Below are 19,774 nucleotides of genomic sequence, written 5' to 3' on the forward strand. Positions count from 1 at the left end.
GAACTCTGGAGGCGATGATAGGCGGATTATATTACCTTTGGATAGAACCAGGCTAGCGGGTTTTTTTTTTTTTTTGGTTTCCAGTCTTTATGCTAAGCTAAGCTGAGCTAAGCTAAGCTAAGTGCCCGCTGGCTGTAGCATCAAATTTCACATACAGACATGAGAGTGGTACCAATTTTCTGATCTAACTGCTTTAAGTCTGTCTCTTGCAAGTCTGAAGTTGAGCGCTAAATCATTGGAGCACCCCTCCCCCTCTTTCATTCATTCAGTCTGCAAATGCTTGTTTCTCCCCAGGTCCTGAAAGCTTGCAGTGAATCACTCTAATGCAGTTTCGTTTTGTCCATGACTGCCTCAGCTGTCCAGTACGGAGAGATAGTACAGATAGATACAGTAAATGGAGTTGTGACTGTTTCTGATACTCACAGCTCAGTATTTTCATTGGAAATAGACTCCACTGGAGAAATATTCCATATGAAAATGATTTAAAGCAAGTTTTAATGTCCTGGATTAGTCTGAGTAGTCCTAATAAACCTGGAAGCACACACTCCTGTATTTTAGCCAGGCAGCACAGCTTGATAGCCCTGTCACTCGTCAGTCCGCCACTATGGTTCAAACTGAAATATCTCTCTAATGATCGAATCTAATCTAATAACTGCTGGATGGATTGTCATGAAATACTGTACAATATTGTATTGTTTGGTCCCCAGAGGCTGACTTTGACTTTGGTGATGCAAATGTTAGCATGCTAACAAGCTAAACTAAGATGGTGGACATGGTGAACATTACAGGTTTCCTGGTTAACATTGTCATTATGAGTATGTTGCCATGCTAGTGTTATCATTTAGCACAAAGCACACACCTAAGTTTAGCCTCACATAGCTGCTAGCTTGGCTTTGTTTTGTTAAATGCCACTTATGCAATAATAACGAGTATTTGTATCAGTAGAGAGTATTAGTATGAGTTAGCATATTAGTGTCACTATCGGTCAGTACCAGTCTTCCAGAGGCAGTATTAGCAGCAGTATTACAGTGGTTGTTTCAGTACTAGAATCATTATGGTACTAAAGTCTGTACATTTGTGTATTACTGTTAAATCACACTAACAGCAGGCAGCAGCAGCCCGACTGCTTGGTATTCCTCCCACATACCTCAGTCATCCTATAGTTAGCTTGTCTTTTGGGACTCCAGCTCTCCACTCGGGGGCTAGGTTTATACATAATGGTCAGTCTGTTAGCACATGTAGGCTCTTTGTGATTGAATGGAGGCATTTCCATTAAGGGTTAGGGTTTGCTGCTGTTTCATGAACCTGTGTGTGTCAGTCAAGCTGCTTCACAGAACTCGCTGTCTGATGTTTGAGATTATACCTCCCCCTGGTGTGTGGACAGAGGAGCACTGATTGCTCCTCCATACTAATACAAAACATTATAATGTAGGAAATAACAGGGCGTCAGAAGGACACTTCTTATTTCTCTATCTGATTATTGTGTTAAGATACGATAAATGAAATGAAGTACTTTTCCCGAGCGGAAGGCTGAGTGACCTCCTAAAATGAAATGTTTTAGTAGGTCATTCAGTAGCTTTAAGTCGGAGTGACCTCGCTTGTCTATTCATGAGCTGGGAAACTATGCTTTACAGATAATGACCAATAAAGTTGGCTGTAAAGAGAATTTCCGAGACTTTATCTTATCAGAAACATGTGGCCCAAAATTGAGCCAGCAAACAGTCACCTTGTTATGTTGCTCAGCGTTCTGGCAAATTAATAATTTCAAAGCATTTCAAGCAAGTCAAGGCTGTGCTTATTAGTTAACATTAAGGTGCTTGTTTTTTTCTTTTCTTGTTTTTTTTTGTTATTAACTGCCTTTTATGCTTACATAGTTGCTCATTGATGTTCTTTTCTACATTTTTCTTCCTTCCTTTAAATATGTGAGTTATTTCATGAGAGGAGTGTGTCGTAATAAAGGAAAAGTTTATATTCTTGAATTTTCTTCTTCCACTATTAAAGTGCTAAGTTGCCCAAGAAAAACATTCATGAGAGGAGAGGAAGGTAGAAAACGTATTCATCATCTTGGTGAGAGGTTTGTGTTTGAAGTTTTACTTCTTCATTATTTTTGCCACTTTCACCTCATAAACTTTCCTGAGCTGCAGCCAGACAGAAAAGAAGGAGCTGGAACAACAATAGTCAGTGTCATGAAGGAATTATGGATTCAGACTAAAGCAGTAAGTTCTTCTTAGAAGATGTTCAAAGCTCTACACCAACTGTATCTATCTCTTACCATTCAGGCTTTTTTGGGCTTGAGCTCCCAACATGCCCATTTATGGTCGCACCGATGCATTTAGTCCCATAAAACTGTCAAGAAAACATATAATGCTACTTTAGCGTCTTTTGGTTAGGTTGCTGCGTTTTTATTGCCTTTGCTGTTGTGCAATAATTACGCACTTTTGTCTAACTTTCTTGCAGCCACACTCTTTTTAGTGGAGAAAGTAGAATTAGCAGAAAATGAAACCTGTAAATTTTACATAATCTGTCAAACAGTTGCTGATTTAGGACGGTGGAGGCGTCCTGGTCCCGAGTCCCCCCAGGTGGCACTGTTCTTCAACACATAGCTGCTTGCTTCAGAGAGGATTTAAATATTTCTCATACAAACCTTTCAAACAGCTTTAACAGTCATAGCTGAGTCATGTCATCTTTTCACGAGGTCAAACTACCTTTTGTCTCTTGTCAGCTTACTGATCAGTAAAGTCTTTGTGAACAGCAGCATATTTTACTACTTTTCTTCACTAATATGTTATGACATTGAACTACTATGAATAAATCTGGCGGTGCAGAAAAATTCTGAAATTTTTGCTGCTATTTGGCAAGACACGATCCTAAATCTTACTAAGGAAATTTCTATCACATCAAGGAACTGAGCAGATAAATGTGCTCTGTCTGCACATACTCAGGAAAAAGAAGTACTTATGTCTCCTGAAACACAGGACATATATTTATATAGATATGTGTGATAATAGATGCCGTAGAGAGTACAGTATGTTGCATAATATCTTATTAAACCCTATAGTTTTCTGTAAGGTTTAAGCTTTTGTCCTTCAGTCCCTCTATTCTGGATTCACCTTCTATGAGTGTTAATTTTTCCTTGTAAAACACATGACACACCAAACCAAGCACGTTCTTGTATAATTTATATTGAAAACATGTTAAAAACATTAGTTTCCCTTTATAAAACAATAACAATTACCTGTGGTCATAATTACAACAGTGTCCTGGTAATCAAATTCCCCTGTCAACATTGCATGTAACTGGAGCCATGCATCTTCATACCAAGTGCATAATGGATTTAAAATGATGCTGAATATCAAATGGGGACGAGCTGCTCCGAGCTCAGTTTGGCTGGTTGTCCATCTGTGAGCCTGACTGGTAAGACTGGATGTCCTCCCCGATGAACTCCGTCACTGCGGAGGAAGAGGAGAAAATCACCATCCTGTTCATCCCTCCATCCTTTCATCCACCTCATATACCCAGTGTTCTTCTTAAATATTGCTAGAATCTGTATGTATAACCTGTAAATGCTCATTTATTTGGAAAGCAGTAGGGACAGCAGCATCTGAATAACGTCTCTCATCCCTCACAAATCTCTTTGCTATGATTATACACATAATAACAGTGCAAAAACCAAAGGAAAAAATCTATAATACATCAAAAGGAAAAGTGCAATGAGTTACAACTTGAGTTTTTGGGAACGTCCAAAAATGCTGCAGGTGTTGCATTTTTTTAGGGTATGCCCAAAGACTGCATTATACAGACTGATCAGCTGATATTACAACAATATTACCTGCAAAATTCTGCCCTATACAGTATTCTGATTGGCATTTTGCACTAAATCTGCTTTGATCAACCACTTGACTTGTCAGCTACAGCAGCAGGCAGACACTTATCACAATTCATCTCCACTCTGACTTCACCTCCTTGTCAAAAATTTGGATTTTCAGGCGGACAGTGTACAACCCCAATTCCAAAAGAGAATGCTAAGTGTGATAGCTTGCTAATCCTTTCTGACATATACTCAATTGAAATCAGCACATATATTTAATGTTTTCCCTCATCAGCTTCATTGCTTATTCTGAATTTGATGCAGCAACATGTTTCAAACAAGCAACTAAAGACTGGGAAAGTTGCAGAATGCTCCAAAAACACCTGCTTGGAATGTTCCACAGGTAAACAGGTTCATAATACATGAACAGGTAAACAGGTCCATAACACATGCCACTCACCTTCTTCAAATGTAATGTGGTGCATCGAGGCAGAGCTGGTAAACTCCAGGGGGCACTCCTGGATCTTGGCATCTCTCTCTCCCCCATGCCCCGTCCCCAGCGCCCTCCCCTGGGGGTCCCAGCTATCGTAGTGGGAGTAGGGTGCTGGGCAGATGTCCTGATATGGGCTGGGTTTGGAGGGGGGTGAGGGGCACACCTCCTGAGGATAAGCAGAGTACTGGGGGTAAGGGGAGGTGGGGATGGGAGGCAGAGGGGAGGTCGAGATGGGACTGCTGGCAGGAAACGGGCTGAGAGAGGAGGAGTGGGAGGGAGAGGGCGAGGAGGAGAGGTAGGGTGAGTCCAGCCAAGGGGAAGGGGAGGGGGAGGGAGGCTGCGGCCCACGGGGATACAGGGGAGGAAGGAGCTCAGTGAAGCCCAGCTCCAGATTCTCAAAGCTGGGGTGACGCTCGGACAGGGTTGCCCTTGACCCACTGGGCTCCTCCACTGCAGCGTCGGGTTTAGAGCAATACTCCTCATGGTATCCCATGGCAGGGCAGGGGGGGGAGTAGGTGGAGGGGTAGGGGGGCAGGTGGAAGCCCAGGGCTCGATCATCAGCCAGGTGTTCTCCTCTCACGTGGAAGCCCCTGTCCATCCTGGGTTGACCCCCCACAGGACACACAGGCCCCCCATCCAGAGGCAACACAGAGGGCCGGGACAGCAGCGGGTCCTCCTCTTTGAACATAACTGTGAGGAGAAAACAGTTTAACTGATGTGTGGAAACAATTTTATTTATTCTACTCAATTTCCTCCAATGAAGAATATTATTTTTTTGTTTCTGGCTTTTTTTTTAGTTTCAGAAGTTAATTCTTAATTCTGTGGTTCTCCTAATGAACACAATAAGGAGACTTAATTATTTGGAAAAGTACAATGCAGAGAGGACAATATCGAGGATACATTAAAAAAAAGGTAGATTTTGATGTGAAAAGTGATGTAAAAGCAGAATAAAAACAGCTACAGGAAGATGTGTTCTTGGAACAGTGTTTCTATATGTAAATAATGAAGGGAAATACATGTGTGTATTTCTGTGTTTATTAATAAATCAATTAGAGTAAATGTATATTTTTTGTCTCAGTAGTTATTTGTTTTCATTGTCTTTGGGAAGAAAATCTCCCCTAAACCTGCTGGTGACAGTGTCACCAGAGGAGAATCTCCAAACACACAAACAGCGCACACACAACAGAGAGGAGGCACACAGGTGACTCAGGTGAGACTGGACACTCACTGGGCAGATACTTGAAGCAGTGAGTGCTGCTCCTTTTCCTCTTCCCATTGGAGACGTAAAGACTAACCGACACCGGCCGGCTGACGGACAGGTCGCTGTATGCGGGGACCCTCACGCACAACAAACACTATAACAAACAAGGGTGTGGAGAGTTACACTCTAACCTGATCAGCGATGAAGAGACTCTTCATCACTTTGCTTTTTTTTTAGACATTTTTTAGACCAATGTCACACAAATTTACCTCATTGCTGTTGTCCCGGTCGACGTGAGCCTCCTCCTCCCACTGTAATTTACCATCTAACAGATAAGAACATAAAGTGGAATTAAGTGTAAGCTACACACATACTCACACACATGCACAGAGTCAGTTTAATGAATATAGTTTGCTGTCACAGCGTCACACTAACATTAAAGCTTCAGCAAACCCGGTTGCTTCTACTCGTAAAGCCTCCATTAGTGGAGGAAGAAGCACTCAGATGTTTTACTGAAGTAAAAGTAGCAAAACTGCAGTGAAAAAACACAAACACAAGTCCTGCATTTAAACTCTACAAGCACAAAAGTATTAGTATCACAATATACTTAAAGTACTGAAAGTACTCATTGTGCAGAAAGGCCCATTTCAGTATACTGCGTATTACTGGTGATGCATTGATATGTAAGCATCACTTTAATGTTGCAGCCGGTAAAGGTGGAGCTCATTTAAATTACTTCATCAACGGCTGGGTGGCTTAATCTATCTATTAATAACACATTCTGATTTATTAGTTGATTATATTTTGTATCAGTGTTTTGAATCTAAATAACTAAAGCAGCCAAATAAATGTGGAGGAATAAAAAGTGCAATACTTTCCTCCAAAATGTAATGGAGTAGAAGTATCATGTAATGGAAACACTCAAGTAAAGTAAAAGTGCCTCAAAATTGTACTTACGTACAGTACTTGAGTAAAAGTATTTAGTTACATTGCACTACTTCATATCAGCTGAGAACATCCAAAGAAACATAGAAAGGCTGAATTGTCTGAGGAAAAAACAAACTGGATGCGGTCATGTGATTTTTAAAAGAGCTGCTGGTTTTTAACCTCAAAGTTACGGATGTAAAAGTTGATGAGATCTCCAGCATGAGTGCTGCTGGCCAGAATAAATACTGATTAGTTTGTAAACCCTACTCCTTCTCTCTGAAAATGTTTTTGTTTTTTGTTTTTTTTAAACATTTTATGTCGATACATCTGCTAAAATTTCTTTAAGATCAATAAAGATCTAAGATCTTTCTGTCCCTCTTAGACTTTAAACTCTTGAACTTTTTTCTTCCTTATTTACAAAAACTAAAAATAGAACAGCTGTTTTTCTTCCCAGAGACAGAAAAAGACCACAAAGCAACATTAGAACGGATTCTGTGTCCTGTGTGGACCTTTACCTGTCCCCCTCTCCATGAAAAGGACTCTGGAGATTGGCAGGAAGTTAGAGCCGCTCAGCAGAAGCTCCTCCCCTCCCTCCACGGAGCAGGAAGTGAGACTGACGGACTCGATGACGGGCAGCTCCTGAGCCGAACGCTGGGCTGAGACGGGGACAGTCAAGCAAATGAAACATCACTTCCGCTGCCACTAAACATGCTGCTGATTGAAAGCACCTCCGAGTGGTGATGCACGCCACAAACTTAACACACAGCAGCTTTAACAACCCCTTTGCACTGAAATCTCAATAAAACTGCATCTGACCAGCTACTCACAGCACTCAATGGGCAGGGAGGCAACCTGCAGAGCCAGGACCCGACCAGGCGGGGCCACAGGGGGCGCTAGAGGGAGGTGAGTACGAAAAACCAAACGGACACGCGTGTTCTTCCTCCCCACATCCGTTTCTCCTTTCCTCAGCTCGATGTCCGAGTTCCTCAGCTTCAGAATCCCTGCGCAGTCGATGCTGTGACACAAAGAAGTACTTTTAAACTGTAACCTTCACATTCATACAGCTGAGCCGCGCTGTCAGCAGCTGAAATGCATCAGTGGTTATGTTTGAGGGTCATGGAGTCTAAATGATCATGCTCAATAATATGCACACATAGAAACCCTCTCTCTGCTACTTACAGTGCAGTCATGTTGTTCTCAGGGGTGAGGGGGATGTCCAGCAGTTTGGTGCCCACCTGGATGCTCTCATGACTGGCAGTTCCCACCATCTTCCCTGTCACTCTGAGAGGGGAGAAACAGCTCAATTTAACGGCCCTGCATTTAGTTTTTATGCTGGATCCTACAACCCTGAGCAGGATAAGACGCTACAGATCGACTGTGACATTTGATCTGTGATTTAAATCATTCATCAAGCAAAATATGTTTAATATTTGCAGCTTTCAGCTACTTAAATGTAAAGATTTTCAGATTTTTTTCTCCGTTATGTATCACTGAAAAGTTTAATAATTTGGATTTTGGAGGAAACAAGCAATGCCATCTTAGGGCTCCAAAACTTGCTGAGGTAGAATAAGAGCATAAACGAGGGCCTACAGTGGCTCTGCGTCTCTGAGGCACCTCGTCTGGAGTTTAAATGAATTTCTGTTGCTCTTCTGTGCCATTGTATTCAAAGGCCTTGCATGTTCAGCATTAAGCTGATGTAATCATCCAGAGCAATTTATATTAAAAACAACTGGTGCAAGAAATTTCCTGGACCGACACTAGAAGCAGCTTGTGGTGAGTTACGCAATGGTTAAAGCCACAGTGGTCAGATAACGATTATGCAGTACGCTGTGTGGCCTTGAATATTAATGTACCTTAGAGGGAAGCTTGGTAATAAGCTTGATCTCAAATTGAAATACAGCTGAGTACCTGTGTATCTGGTAGAAAGGATGAGGCCGGATCGATCGGTCGTCAGCTGTTCCAACGAAAACCTGAAGAGAGAGCGGCTTCCTCTCTGTGTATCCACACAGCTGTACAGAGAGACACAGGGAGGGGGACGAAATCAAACCGTGACAAGGCCAACGGCAGTGAGCCACAAAGCATGTCCAAAGACTTTATTCCGGTATTATGAGAACTAAATGTCTGCTTCAGCTTCAACGGAAATAGCCTCCTTATAAAAGCATCTAGATTGTGAATGTGTAGGTTTGTGCAGCTGCTGAAATCTGCAGGTTTGGCTCCCACCTTGACGAGGGGATGTCCTGTCGGTGCAGCCTTGACGGCTCCTCTGCTCCCCTCGGTCTCATAGTGGGCTCTGTGGTGAGGACGGGGCTGCACCTCAATACGCAGCTCGTACTGGTCAAACTGGGACGGCAGCGGCCAGTCGAGAGGCGGCAGGGCGTTAGACCTACAAGAGTATAACATCAAAAACATTAGACACTCGTGAGCATGGAAGGAGCACACCAGTTACCAATGAAAATCTAGTTTATAGGCCAAATAATGCAAACATGACAGAGGGACTTTTTGGATTTAGTCATCTGGTTGAATAAATGATCATTTGAGTGTGTGTGAATCCAGACTGTTTACGGCGCTGATCCCTGAGCATCAGAAAATACTCAACAAAATCCATTTGCACATCTCTGCAAAGTAGACGGTGATGCAAGCTTGGAGATGTAACGACCACAGACACGTCTTGCCATCGCTGCTGGTTATAGCTTGTTTTATTCTCAAGGGTATGAAGAGAAAATCTCTATTGCTGTTACTTTTCATCCCACCAATATAAAATTGAACGGTGCAAAAACAGCTAACTTTTAAACCAATTTTTAATTTGGTTAACCGTCTTTAACACAGCACCAATATGTTGAGCCTCACACTGTGACGTCTTTGATGGATATTATCGCGTGTGTTGGGGTGTATGCTTGCCTGAACAGAGGGCTGTGGGCGCTGGCTCGGGTCCGGCCCCAGGCTAGAGCAGGGGGCACAGAGAGGTAGTCCATGCCCATCGAGGGGGGCTCCCTCCTGGTCTGCTGGGTCTCTGGCAGCAGGCAGGGGGAGCTGTGGCCTGGAGCCTGCTCCTGGTCCACCTCCCTGGGAGACAACTGGAAAACAAAAAGCATGTTTCAGTACTTTAATGTGACGCTGATTTTTAAATACTCGACATCTAAATAATCTTTAATACGGAGCAAACGTCTTTACCTGCTCCAGCGATGTCTTCCTGGTTTTCTGTGGGATGCTGAGCTCACAGCTGCTGGGTGGAGCTTGTGACAGAGTGATGGAGTCTCCACCCTCAAGGTTGCATCCCTGCAGGTCCTCTGAGTAGCTGCTCCTCCGTGAGGTACAGGGGGAGGCCAGGGGGGAGTTTCTACGCTTTTTACCCCCAGGGGAGGTGGGCCTCGAGGACGGGGAGAGTCCAAAGTTGATCGTGGCCTCATTCAGCTCCTCCTCCTCCACCAGCAGGGAGTCGCAGCTGGAGGCGGGGCTGAGCCAGCCACGGGAGGAGGGGCTGGAGGCGGGGCTGGGACTGAGGGAGCCGGGGCATCTGTCGCGGTAAGAAAAGGGATCCAGCAGGGGGAGGTAGAGACGCTCTCGGTCCCACCCACCACCGCTGCCCATGTCCCAGTAACTGGATATAGTGGGTGCTTTGTCGTCCTCAGGGGAGATGGTGGTTATCTGGATGCTGGGACACTCCACCACACGAGACTCTGAAACCTGGAGGGAAGATGAGCGTGAGCAAGAGATCGCTTTGATTTCATATTGACTCAGACGACAGACAGGAAATGACACATATTCAGCAATTATTTAACAAGCAAAGTTGCAAAAGCTTGCTTCTTCCAGCTTCTCAAATCTCAAAATTTGCTGCTTTTCTCTAGTTTTCAATATTGGAAATTGAGTAACTTTTAGATTTTGGTACTTTTGTTTTGACAAAAAAGCAACGTGAAGATGTCACATGGCCTGTTTTGGCAAAGCTGTATTATTATCAGCATAAAGTGAGGCAGGTGAGAAAAGGAACTGCTTAAGTCTCTGATTAAGTAGCTTTGCCTTAGTTCTAAATGAGGCAATCTCAACTTGTGACCATTACATCATTGGTGGGTAGCTGTAAAAATGTGTGTGAGTGATAATGTTTGTCATTGTATGGAGAAAGGCAGCATGTGAGTGCTCTGCAAACTGTACACAACAGGTGTTCTCACCTGCACAGAGCGCGCCGGCAGGCTCTCATAGGTCCCGCTGAACTCTCTGACGGGGGCTCGCCGCGGGGGCGGGGAATGCATCCCAGCTCGCTGATTGGCTGAGGGCGGCGGGCTGGGGATGCTGATTGAGTGTCCTGCGTGAGTGGCAGCCGTGTGGTTATCTGTGACTGAGAGAAAGAATTATCAGACTGAATGCGTGGAGACGTGACAACAACTGGCACCAGAACAGGATTTAGAGAATGAAATAGCAAACATCAGAAGTTCAGAGCACAGACTGAAAGTGTGTGACAGCACCCACAGTTTGCACTTGTTGACAAAAGATGGTGTTAAAAACACCAATAATCAAATGCTGTAAACATTTACTGTGTGTTCACTTTCCTAATGCACACCTTTACTTCCACATGGCAGCAATTTATTTTCTGGCTCTTTCTAGTAAGAAAATGCAACATTTTTTTGTTTCATTCAAACACATTTTCTTTTTATATCACATTTTGTGGGTTTTGGCCTCATGTGACCTCCCATTAATCTTTCCTCACAGCCACAAACTGACAGTTAGCTATCGAAACCTGCTGTTCTCTTACATCTGGCATGAGAAAGGCTCATTAGATGTCAATCAAACTACTATAAACACAATTTGTGGTAAGTAAAGAATCGTTTTTTATCATCAACACGCATACATCATTCATTACGCATCAGTTTTTCTTCATTTGCTGATCTGTAATTGTTGCCATATGCAAAATGCATGCAACTGGAACTCTTCCTCAGGAAGTGCACAGTAAATAGCTGTGTCTCCATCAGCGTAGTTTTAGGCACTTTTTGAAGTATCACATTAGAAAAGGTTGATGGAAACTGCAAAATCCAAGAAAACTTCCACAGTTTCGCAAAGAAGTTTTTGCACTCGCTTGATTTTTGCCTTTTTCAAATAAAGAATTAATGCACTTAATAGGAGATGGAAACTCCTTTTCCAATTAAGTTCTGACGTAGCAAACCTTTAGCTCACATGGCCGTTCAGCTGTTTCAAAGAAGAGGAAGAAGCTGTTTCTGCTGTTGGAGTCTTCCCGGATAACGTGCAAAAACATGGCTGACAGTAGTAAACGTTCATGTGGACCGAAGAGGTGCACACACTTTCTTCTTCTTCTTTGAGGTTTATTGGTGGTTGGTGAACATCTGGTTTTGTGTCTACTTCTTCTACTCTGTTTTTTTACAACCATGCGTAACATCGCCAATACCACCAACGTGGTGTAGCCTAGTTTATTCGCTCCAAACCGGTCAATTAAAAAGTGCTTAACTCACAGTATATCTTTCTTTTGCGACATTTCAAAGGTTTCCTTCAGATTTTCTGGACAATTAGATGAAGACACTGCCAATGTCTTTGCGGTAAGTGCAGCATTTTTGTCACTTTTAATATAAAGACATTTTGGAAAAATAATTATTAGCTTTCCTGCTAAGTGTTGGGTGTTCAGAATGACACCACTCTCACATCTATATGATAAATATGAAGCTGGAGCCAAGATGTGGTTAGCTTAGCTTAGCATAGAGACTGGAAACAGGGGGAAACAGCTAGCCTGGCTCTGTCGAAAGGTAATAAAATCCGCCTGCCTCTAAAGCTCACTAACTGCCACAGTAGGTCTTGAGTGCACAAAAACAAAAGTGTAAAAGTCACATGTTGCAGTATAAAGGGGGTTGTGTGCTACACTAGCTGTTTCCCTCTGTTTCAAGTCTTTATGCTGAGCTAAGCTAACCTTGACAACATGAGGTGGAGGAACTCTTGGTAAGAAAGTGAATAAATAATTTCAAAAATGTCAAACTACTGCTTTAAGTTACATACACTGATATTGAATTACATGAAGGCTACCTTGATTTAACTTTTATTCTTTAATACTTCTTTACGTTGTCTTTTCTTGTTCACCTCACATAGATGACTACATTTTTATTTGATGGTATTTATTGGTAATTATTTTACAATATATTTCTACAATCTGCTCAGAAACATTAAAAGTTATTACAAACTGTACATCAGATTTCAATAGTATAAAAACATCTAGGATTATCGCAGGATATCATAGTAGGATCTGGTTTTATATTCCATAATCTCACAAAGTCATGTGGAAATAATTTACTAAACACCAAATTAAAGTCTACTTCGAGTGTGAAGAAGTATTTCAATACATGTTTTCCATGTATTATACTCACAAATGGTGCAATTAAGGGTGAAGTGAGAGTTGTAAGCAAATCATGAAGTTTATTTTTGGCTCACTGATCCAAATCTTAAACTGCTCAGAGTCTTGACCTCTGCTGCTAATCTGTACATTATCAGGATGATCTGAGGCTATCCTACATCTCTGCTTTAAAAATTTCAGGAAACATTCTCAGATGTTTGACTTTGCCGAAAGAATCATCTGAATGAGGACACGACCCCTCAAGGCCACAGTCCTCACCACAAAATTTCCCCAGCGTGGTGTGGTCGGCCTCCACGTGGAGCCAAACAGTAGTTACTGTGTAATGAGCGAGGCTCCAACTGATCATTGTTGCGCTGCAGTGGCGGCCCATACACGCAATTTTTGGGCAACGCGGACACACAACAGCAACTGCCAACAAATTAAGACTCGGGGTGAACAATCTCTTCAAATGTTTCCTGGCAACAGAAATATTTCCAAGTGATTAAAGCTGCAGCGCTGAGGCAACTCTTCTGCTGGATTTTTCACATGAAACAATGATTTAGATGTTTGTGTACAGACCAGCAGAGGAGTTTATGAGGCACGAAAACGTACCTAACACTTATTGAACACAACAAAGCTCGTTTCAAGTGTGCAGGATCTAATACGCTGACATATTTTATTCTGTGTCCCGAGTTGAACCTCTCAAAGAAAATGATGTTTACATCAGTTTCCCAAACTGTGTCTCACATGGGACCACCAGATGATTCGCAAGAAAGCAAAAAAACACATATTTTTGGTACACAAACACAAATTTAATTGTATTTTTTCAGACCAGCTGGTGATTTATTTCTTTTTAAGTCTTCTAACTGTTTTAGGAAGCAATAATTTGTTTGTGTCCAGACCAGCAGAACAGTTTATCATGACCAAAAGTTACCTGAACCTCATCTGAAGTCTAACAGATCTAAAATAACGTTTATGTACAGACCAATTCCGGGTTGCCCCAGATATTCTCAGATATGCCCAGATATTCATAAATCCTTCGCTAAGTTGTGTGAAGTCCTGCCTGAATTCTTTGTAGCTACTAGCTTTCAAAGCAATGAATTAATAAAACTTTAGGAGTAAAGACTTGAGCTCTGTCCAATGAAAAACACTCAGCTATGTAAACAGGAAGTTAGCGTAGCATCACAAGCTGAAATACACCCTTCAAACATAACATCTTTAAGAGGCCAGATGATGTTTTAAACTTGACTGTGAAAGTGAATTCATATGTGTGTTTATGTAGAAATCATCTGTGTTAAGAATGTGTGGAAAATATCTAATTAAACTAATCTAGCCGACAGTATTTGGTTGTTCTGATGAATGTGAAGCATTGTGAGATAAATAACAGAGACAGCAAAGCACAAAAAAAGAAACACTATGTTGATTTTGTCCGATTTTCCACCAGTTATTGCATTTTTCTTGTAAATAAATAGCAAATTTGACCTCATACATTTAATATTCTGTAACACACTCATAAAGAGTGAGAATCAGAGACTAGTCGGGGGTCAGGACCCTCACAAGGGGTCATAAGATGAATCTGATGGGTCCTGTGGTAATGAGTAAACAGCCATATTGATATTTCCAGACAGAGCTCCAAAAGAGTTAATTACTAACAACATTTCCTGACAGTCAGCCTCATCAACTCAAAAAGAAAAGTCTCTAAAGTTTTATACTGTGAGGCTTTATTCTGTCTCCTCAGTTGAACCTCAAACAAGACACAAAATTATATTCTTCTCAGACATTCCTTGAACTGTTGCAATTTCCATGCAAATTAATTAGGAATTTCTCTCTTCAGACTCTCTTCTATAAACAGCGGCTGAATCATTTAGATGTTAAATAAGTTAATCTTTTCTTTTGAGAAGTGTAATGGATAAAATAAATAACAGATTATTCTGTGTCCTGAATTGAACCATGTCAACAAAAAAGATCTTTAGATCAGTGCTTCCCAACCTGTGGGTCGGGAACCTGTCCAGGGGTCGCAAAACAAATCTGAGAGCTCGTGCAGTTTATTCATCACCGTCATTACAAAATACAGCGTTTCCGTGCTGTCGACTGAGCTTCTCGCACCACAACACTCTCCGGCCTCATGTTACTGTGTATAAAAATGATTCCAAGGATTGCAGGCAGCGAAATACACAGACTTTGAATTTGGGAGAAACAGAGCAGTGGCTCTCATTTGATGAACCAGGAGAGAAAAACAGGGATCGGCGCCGCCCAACATTTTGCCTCTTCAGACATTTAAAAGTTATTCAACTAAAGAAAAGTTAATTACTGTTTGGTCGAACTGGTCACAACTGGTAGACACACCAAACCTCCGTTCTAAGCAAAAAACGTTTTGCCCCTCTGGTTTGCATGTTACATCAATAGAGCCATGTGGTCAGCTGAGGACATACTGTAAATGTGAACATGGAAGTGGCATGAGGAGAGCTGACAGCAAGGTTTATGCTCCGAAAAGTAAATCTGCATCACCTAGAGTGAAGAATCGCTCTCTTGTTTCTCCAGCAGTTCACTTTCATGCACTGGGTGTGGTAATGCAACTGTATGCCAGTGTGGGCGGGAAACAAATGAAAGAGGGGATGTGAGGATATGAGGTGTGTGTTTGTGAGTGTGTTTGTGTGTGTGGAGTGAAAAGGAGGATGGAGGCTGAGCGAGGGAGGGAGGGAGGGAGGGAGGGAGGGAGGTGTGTATGTGGTGCGTGTTCAGTACACAGAGGTTGAGGTTCCTTCCCAGATGGCAGCTGTTAACTCTACTCACACGCACAGCTGATTAGAAACACATTGAGTCTGGGGCTGCACGCACACGCGCGCGCGCGCACACACACACGCAAACGCGCTCACAAACAGGAATACACTCAAATATGCGCACACGTGCACACGGCACACAAAGCAAACACACAATAACAATATACACATGCTCACATGCTTACAGATGGAGGCACGCACACACAACACATGCAAGATCAAACACACACAGACACACACACACATAAGCACAGGCATGCAGATGAAGGGCCTCATTATGGCACATGCGCATGCAACCGTAACTACACATGCGCGCGCACAGAAGTTCCCATGCATTAACCCGCAGTGACAGGCCGCTCAGACCTCCTCTATCCAGTGTGTCCCTTTACTTCAGCACATTCAACCATCCAATAAATGACTCTAACCCAGGCTGCTGCTGCTGCTGCTGGAGGGGTCCAGGTGCAACAGGGCGCCCTCACTCTCCTCCCCGGGAATGGAGCTCTCCGGCTCGGCCGTGCGCACCGGGGATGGTCCCTGACTCTGCCGCGGCGGCGGGTCCTCCTCAAACACCAACTTGAACTCAAACTCGCCCTCCTCCCAGCCCGAGCCCGGCGCGGCCCCCATCGCCCTCCGGCAGCAAGGACAGGATACAGATCGAGTGATACAGCCTTATCTCCCTGCGTCGGATACAGTGACTCTAACGTCCTTGGTGCGCCTCGAAACTTTCCCGGAGATAATCCCAAAACTTTTGTCCTCCTATGTGCGTGTCATTGCGCAAATATCCCTCCTCCTGGAAGGCTTAGATGTAACTTCAGCAACTTTTCCACGCTGTTTCCACGCGATGGGGGCTGCTTCTTGCTCGGGTATTTGCAACTTTTCCAGCCTTCATGCCTTCAAATCTTCGCTCAAGATGTCTCACAGTCTTTTCCGAAGCATATCTCCCACATACAGTCGCTTCTTTCATTCTAGCTCCATCGACATCCTCATAGCTCCTTCTTCTTCTTCCCCGGTCAAGTCAGAGAGAGGAAAAAAAAAAGTTTATCAAATATTTTTGTCGTCCTTTACCCTTAATTGCCTTTGGGTGGGTTTCCCAGCTCCAGTTGGTCCGTTACTCATTCCCCATAGGACCTTGAGCCCGTCAGTCATGAATCCCCCCTGCCCAACCTCCAGCCTCCCTCTTCTCCCCCCTCCTCACTCATTCTGGAGGTTTCTCTTTTAGTCACTTCACATTAACTTTAATACACCAACACATATTTTCAAGCCAGCACATTTGACTTTTCTTTACAGTTTACAGCTTGTTGCGCATCATCCACGCGTCATTTTCCTGCCGTTTTTCCACAAGAGTTAGCTTTATCTCCGCATTACCCTCAGCATCAATAATTTTTTCCCCACTTTTTTTTTAAACCCAAAACAATATGATTATTATTCCAATCATGAGCAGGACTCATGGCAAGCAGCTCGCTGTCTCTGAAACCTGCCATTGTAGACCGGCTGCAGGGCCACCAGGGCTGTGATGTTAGTGATGTCAGCGAACATAAGCGGGCCTATTTCCTGTGCCGACCAAACCACAGCCCCCCTTTTTTGGCTGTCACTCTTCCCTCTCCTCCCCCTTTCCTCCTCTCTTTCTTTTTTTTTCACCTCACTCCTCCTTCCTCTCTTCTCCCCACCAACTCTCCTCCTTGTCCCTCCTCCTCCTCAGCCTCCCCTCCCTCCCCTTCCTCTTCACCAAAGATCTGTTTCTCATTATCCTCTGTAGTCTGCTCTCTGTCTGAGTCAGGAGACGAAAAACTTAAATAAACACACTCTCTCTGGCTCTCTCCGCCTCGGTCCAGCTCCTTAAACCCACCGACCCAACCCCCACCTACCGTCTCTCCCCTCTGTCCTCCATCCTCACCCTCCTCCGATTCTCACAATCATTAGGCGTATGTTATACTGGCGTGTAACTGGGGGCTTGTTTCACTCTCCCTGTCGTCCTCTTGGGGTTGTGTGGGCTGGTCATGGATTCTGGACTGATCTCAAGATGTTGCCGTCTGGCCAGGGAGAGAAAAAGTGCTACCAGCAGGGCCGACACAAGACTTTTTGGGGCCAAAGGAATCATCTGATAACCTGTATCCCCATCAGACCCCCATATGGCACCAATGGCCCCTGTAACAAAGTTAAGGATGGTATACATTTCCTACACAGCAGTGGCCAAACGTGAATCCAAAGAGAGTTCACTTCATTTTTGCAGTCATTCAGATTGTTTGGGGGGTCCGTGGTGGCTGAGGGTCCCTGTAGGAGTTGTTAATTTTGCTACTTGCTGACTAATTAGCCTACCAGTCACAGCAAAGCACTGCGCAGCGCAGCGCTATAATGACTGCACGTTAACTTTTAACACTTACACATTTATGTCTTTCTTTATAATCTTTATATTTTAATATTATTCTCATCATTATTGTTGCACATTAGCCCTTTGGCACATCTTCATGAGTACACCACCCTCGCATTTCACTGCACTGTGCTGAAAATATGTCTGAGTGACAAGTAATTCTTCACATTTTTAATCCTTAGACAACCGATAACAGCTGTGGGAAATTATGATGACAATCACTTTATCAACAAGCAGGAGGCAAACAGAACTACAGCGTCACAGTTTAATCTACCAGCAATATGCATTTCCATGTATCTGACTGTTTGCTTTGCTGGATTACATCTCAGTGTGTTGAGGTGAAAGTTATTTCATAACAACTCATCGGTAAATATTATACTTTTTCCTCCACTACATTCACTTCATAACTTAAGTGAGTAAGCAGATTCAGATTAAGAATAGATCATAAATAACAAATAAATTATGATATTATTGCAACAATAAGATTTTATTGATACTTAGATGGAAATTCATAAGATATCCAGCAGTACATAAAGTAATATAAATTATTATAGGTAAATAAAGAATAGGTCAATGTTTACCAGCTGCAATATTAAAGTGATGAACACATTAATATATCAGTAATCATAATCAAATAATATAATATGCTTTATTCTGAAATGGGGCTTTTCTTTTTGTATGTTTTGCTTCAATAAAATTCTAAATACATGAATTATACTTGTGATATAGTATAAATGCACTGTGGTTTTTGGGTGTGAATAACGGTGGTTTGCTGAAGACGTGAAGCCAAAATGGAGAGAGAATAAAATATTTTCAAGGTCAAGGTTCAAGGTCAAATACAGGATTGTGCAGCGAAATGCAGCTGTAGCGCCTGCACACGCAAGAAATACATGAACAAATATTTGTTTTGAATAAGAATAGAATAAAACAGTATCAGACAATAAAACAGAACAAAGTATATAAAAGAAAAAATAAAACTAAAACTAAATTATATCAACAAATCCAAGTTATTTTCTGATTTAGCCTCTTTGACTTGCGGGACAGTAACTCTGTTTTCAGGCAAAGGTGGCAAAAAGTTTTCATGAGCAATGGATCTCTAGTGATTACGGAGGAAACAAAAGTGAACCTGAATTGGAAAAACACTTCTCATACATAGGTATTGTATGCATGCACATTTTCAGTAGTTGAGGCACAGAGCGTCTCTAAATGGAAAGTTTTGGGGGATTGTGAAACCATAGAGTTGAGTGGCTGATAAACTGCTGCAATGTGATGGATGAGTGCAACACACAGGAGGAACTGCTGAGTGTCAACTTTATGGGAGGCTCAGAAACAGAAGAACTGGTTCCTGTGGAAGTGATGCCATCATGTGGCAAAAGGCAGAACAGTTTTACTCAGTTCTGCTGTCAGAGAGTCACAATCAGGTTTATTGCCAAGTATGTTTTCACATAACAGCGTCTGACTTGGTATTTTTGGGGGTGGTGGGGGGGTTTGCTGTGCCATCAGTGTGTGAATTCATATCTCTTTGGATAAAATGTGATACCAGTTTTTGTGTGGTGGTACATCCTGTAATTTACTCCCTCTGTATGATGGGCAAACAGAGCTCATCCTGGTCACATTCAGCACCAGGAACGTGAACACACTCATCCTGACCTGAATCCATTTACACGTCGCATTTCACTCGTAAAACAGCTGCAGTGATCGCTGCTGTTCCAGAGAGACGAAGACCTGTTAGTCTCAGGAAAAGAGGCTACACTAAATATAAACTTACCCTAACCCTGACCCTTATGTAACAGTACCCTAAAGTGACCTGAGCTAAAAGTCTGTCATTTCCTGTAACTAAAAACGACCCATTCATGTCAAGATATCTATTTCCTT

At 42.8% G+C, this 19,774-nt stretch overlaps 1 protein-coding gene across 1 annotated transcript; it reads right to left on the bottom strand.

Moving 5' to 3' along the window:
• Positions 1 to 3,162: 3,162 nt before the first annotated feature.
• Positions 3,163 to 16,276, bottom strand: nfatc4 (nuclear factor of activated T cells 4). The gene is made up of 13 exons (XM_070974163.1): positions 15,957 to 16,276; positions 10,593 to 10,759; positions 9,601 to 10,113; positions 9,328 to 9,503; positions 8,650 to 8,812; positions 8,338 to 8,438; positions 7,609 to 7,710; positions 7,257 to 7,444; positions 6,945 to 7,085; positions 5,772 to 5,827; positions 5,530 to 5,656; positions 4,269 to 4,991; positions 3,163 to 3,449 (listed from the first exon to the last, which is right to left on the bottom strand). The coding sequence occupies exons 1-13, from the start codon at positions 16,153 to 16,155 to the stop codon at positions 3,379 to 3,381; spliced, it is 2,727 nt and encodes a 908-aa protein (XP_070830264.1). The 5' UTR covers positions 16,156 to 16,276; the 3' UTR covers positions 3,163 to 3,378.
• Between the last annotated feature and the right edge of the window lie 3,498 nt (positions 16,277 to 19,774).

This window comes from Chaetodon trifascialis, chromosome 11 (genome assembly GCF_039877785.1).
Source record: "Chaetodon trifascialis isolate fChaTrf1 chromosome 11, fChaTrf1.hap1, whole genome shotgun sequence".
Classification (NCBI taxonomy): Eukaryota; Metazoa; Chordata; class Actinopteri; order Chaetodontiformes; family Chaetodontidae; genus Chaetodon; species Chaetodon trifascialis.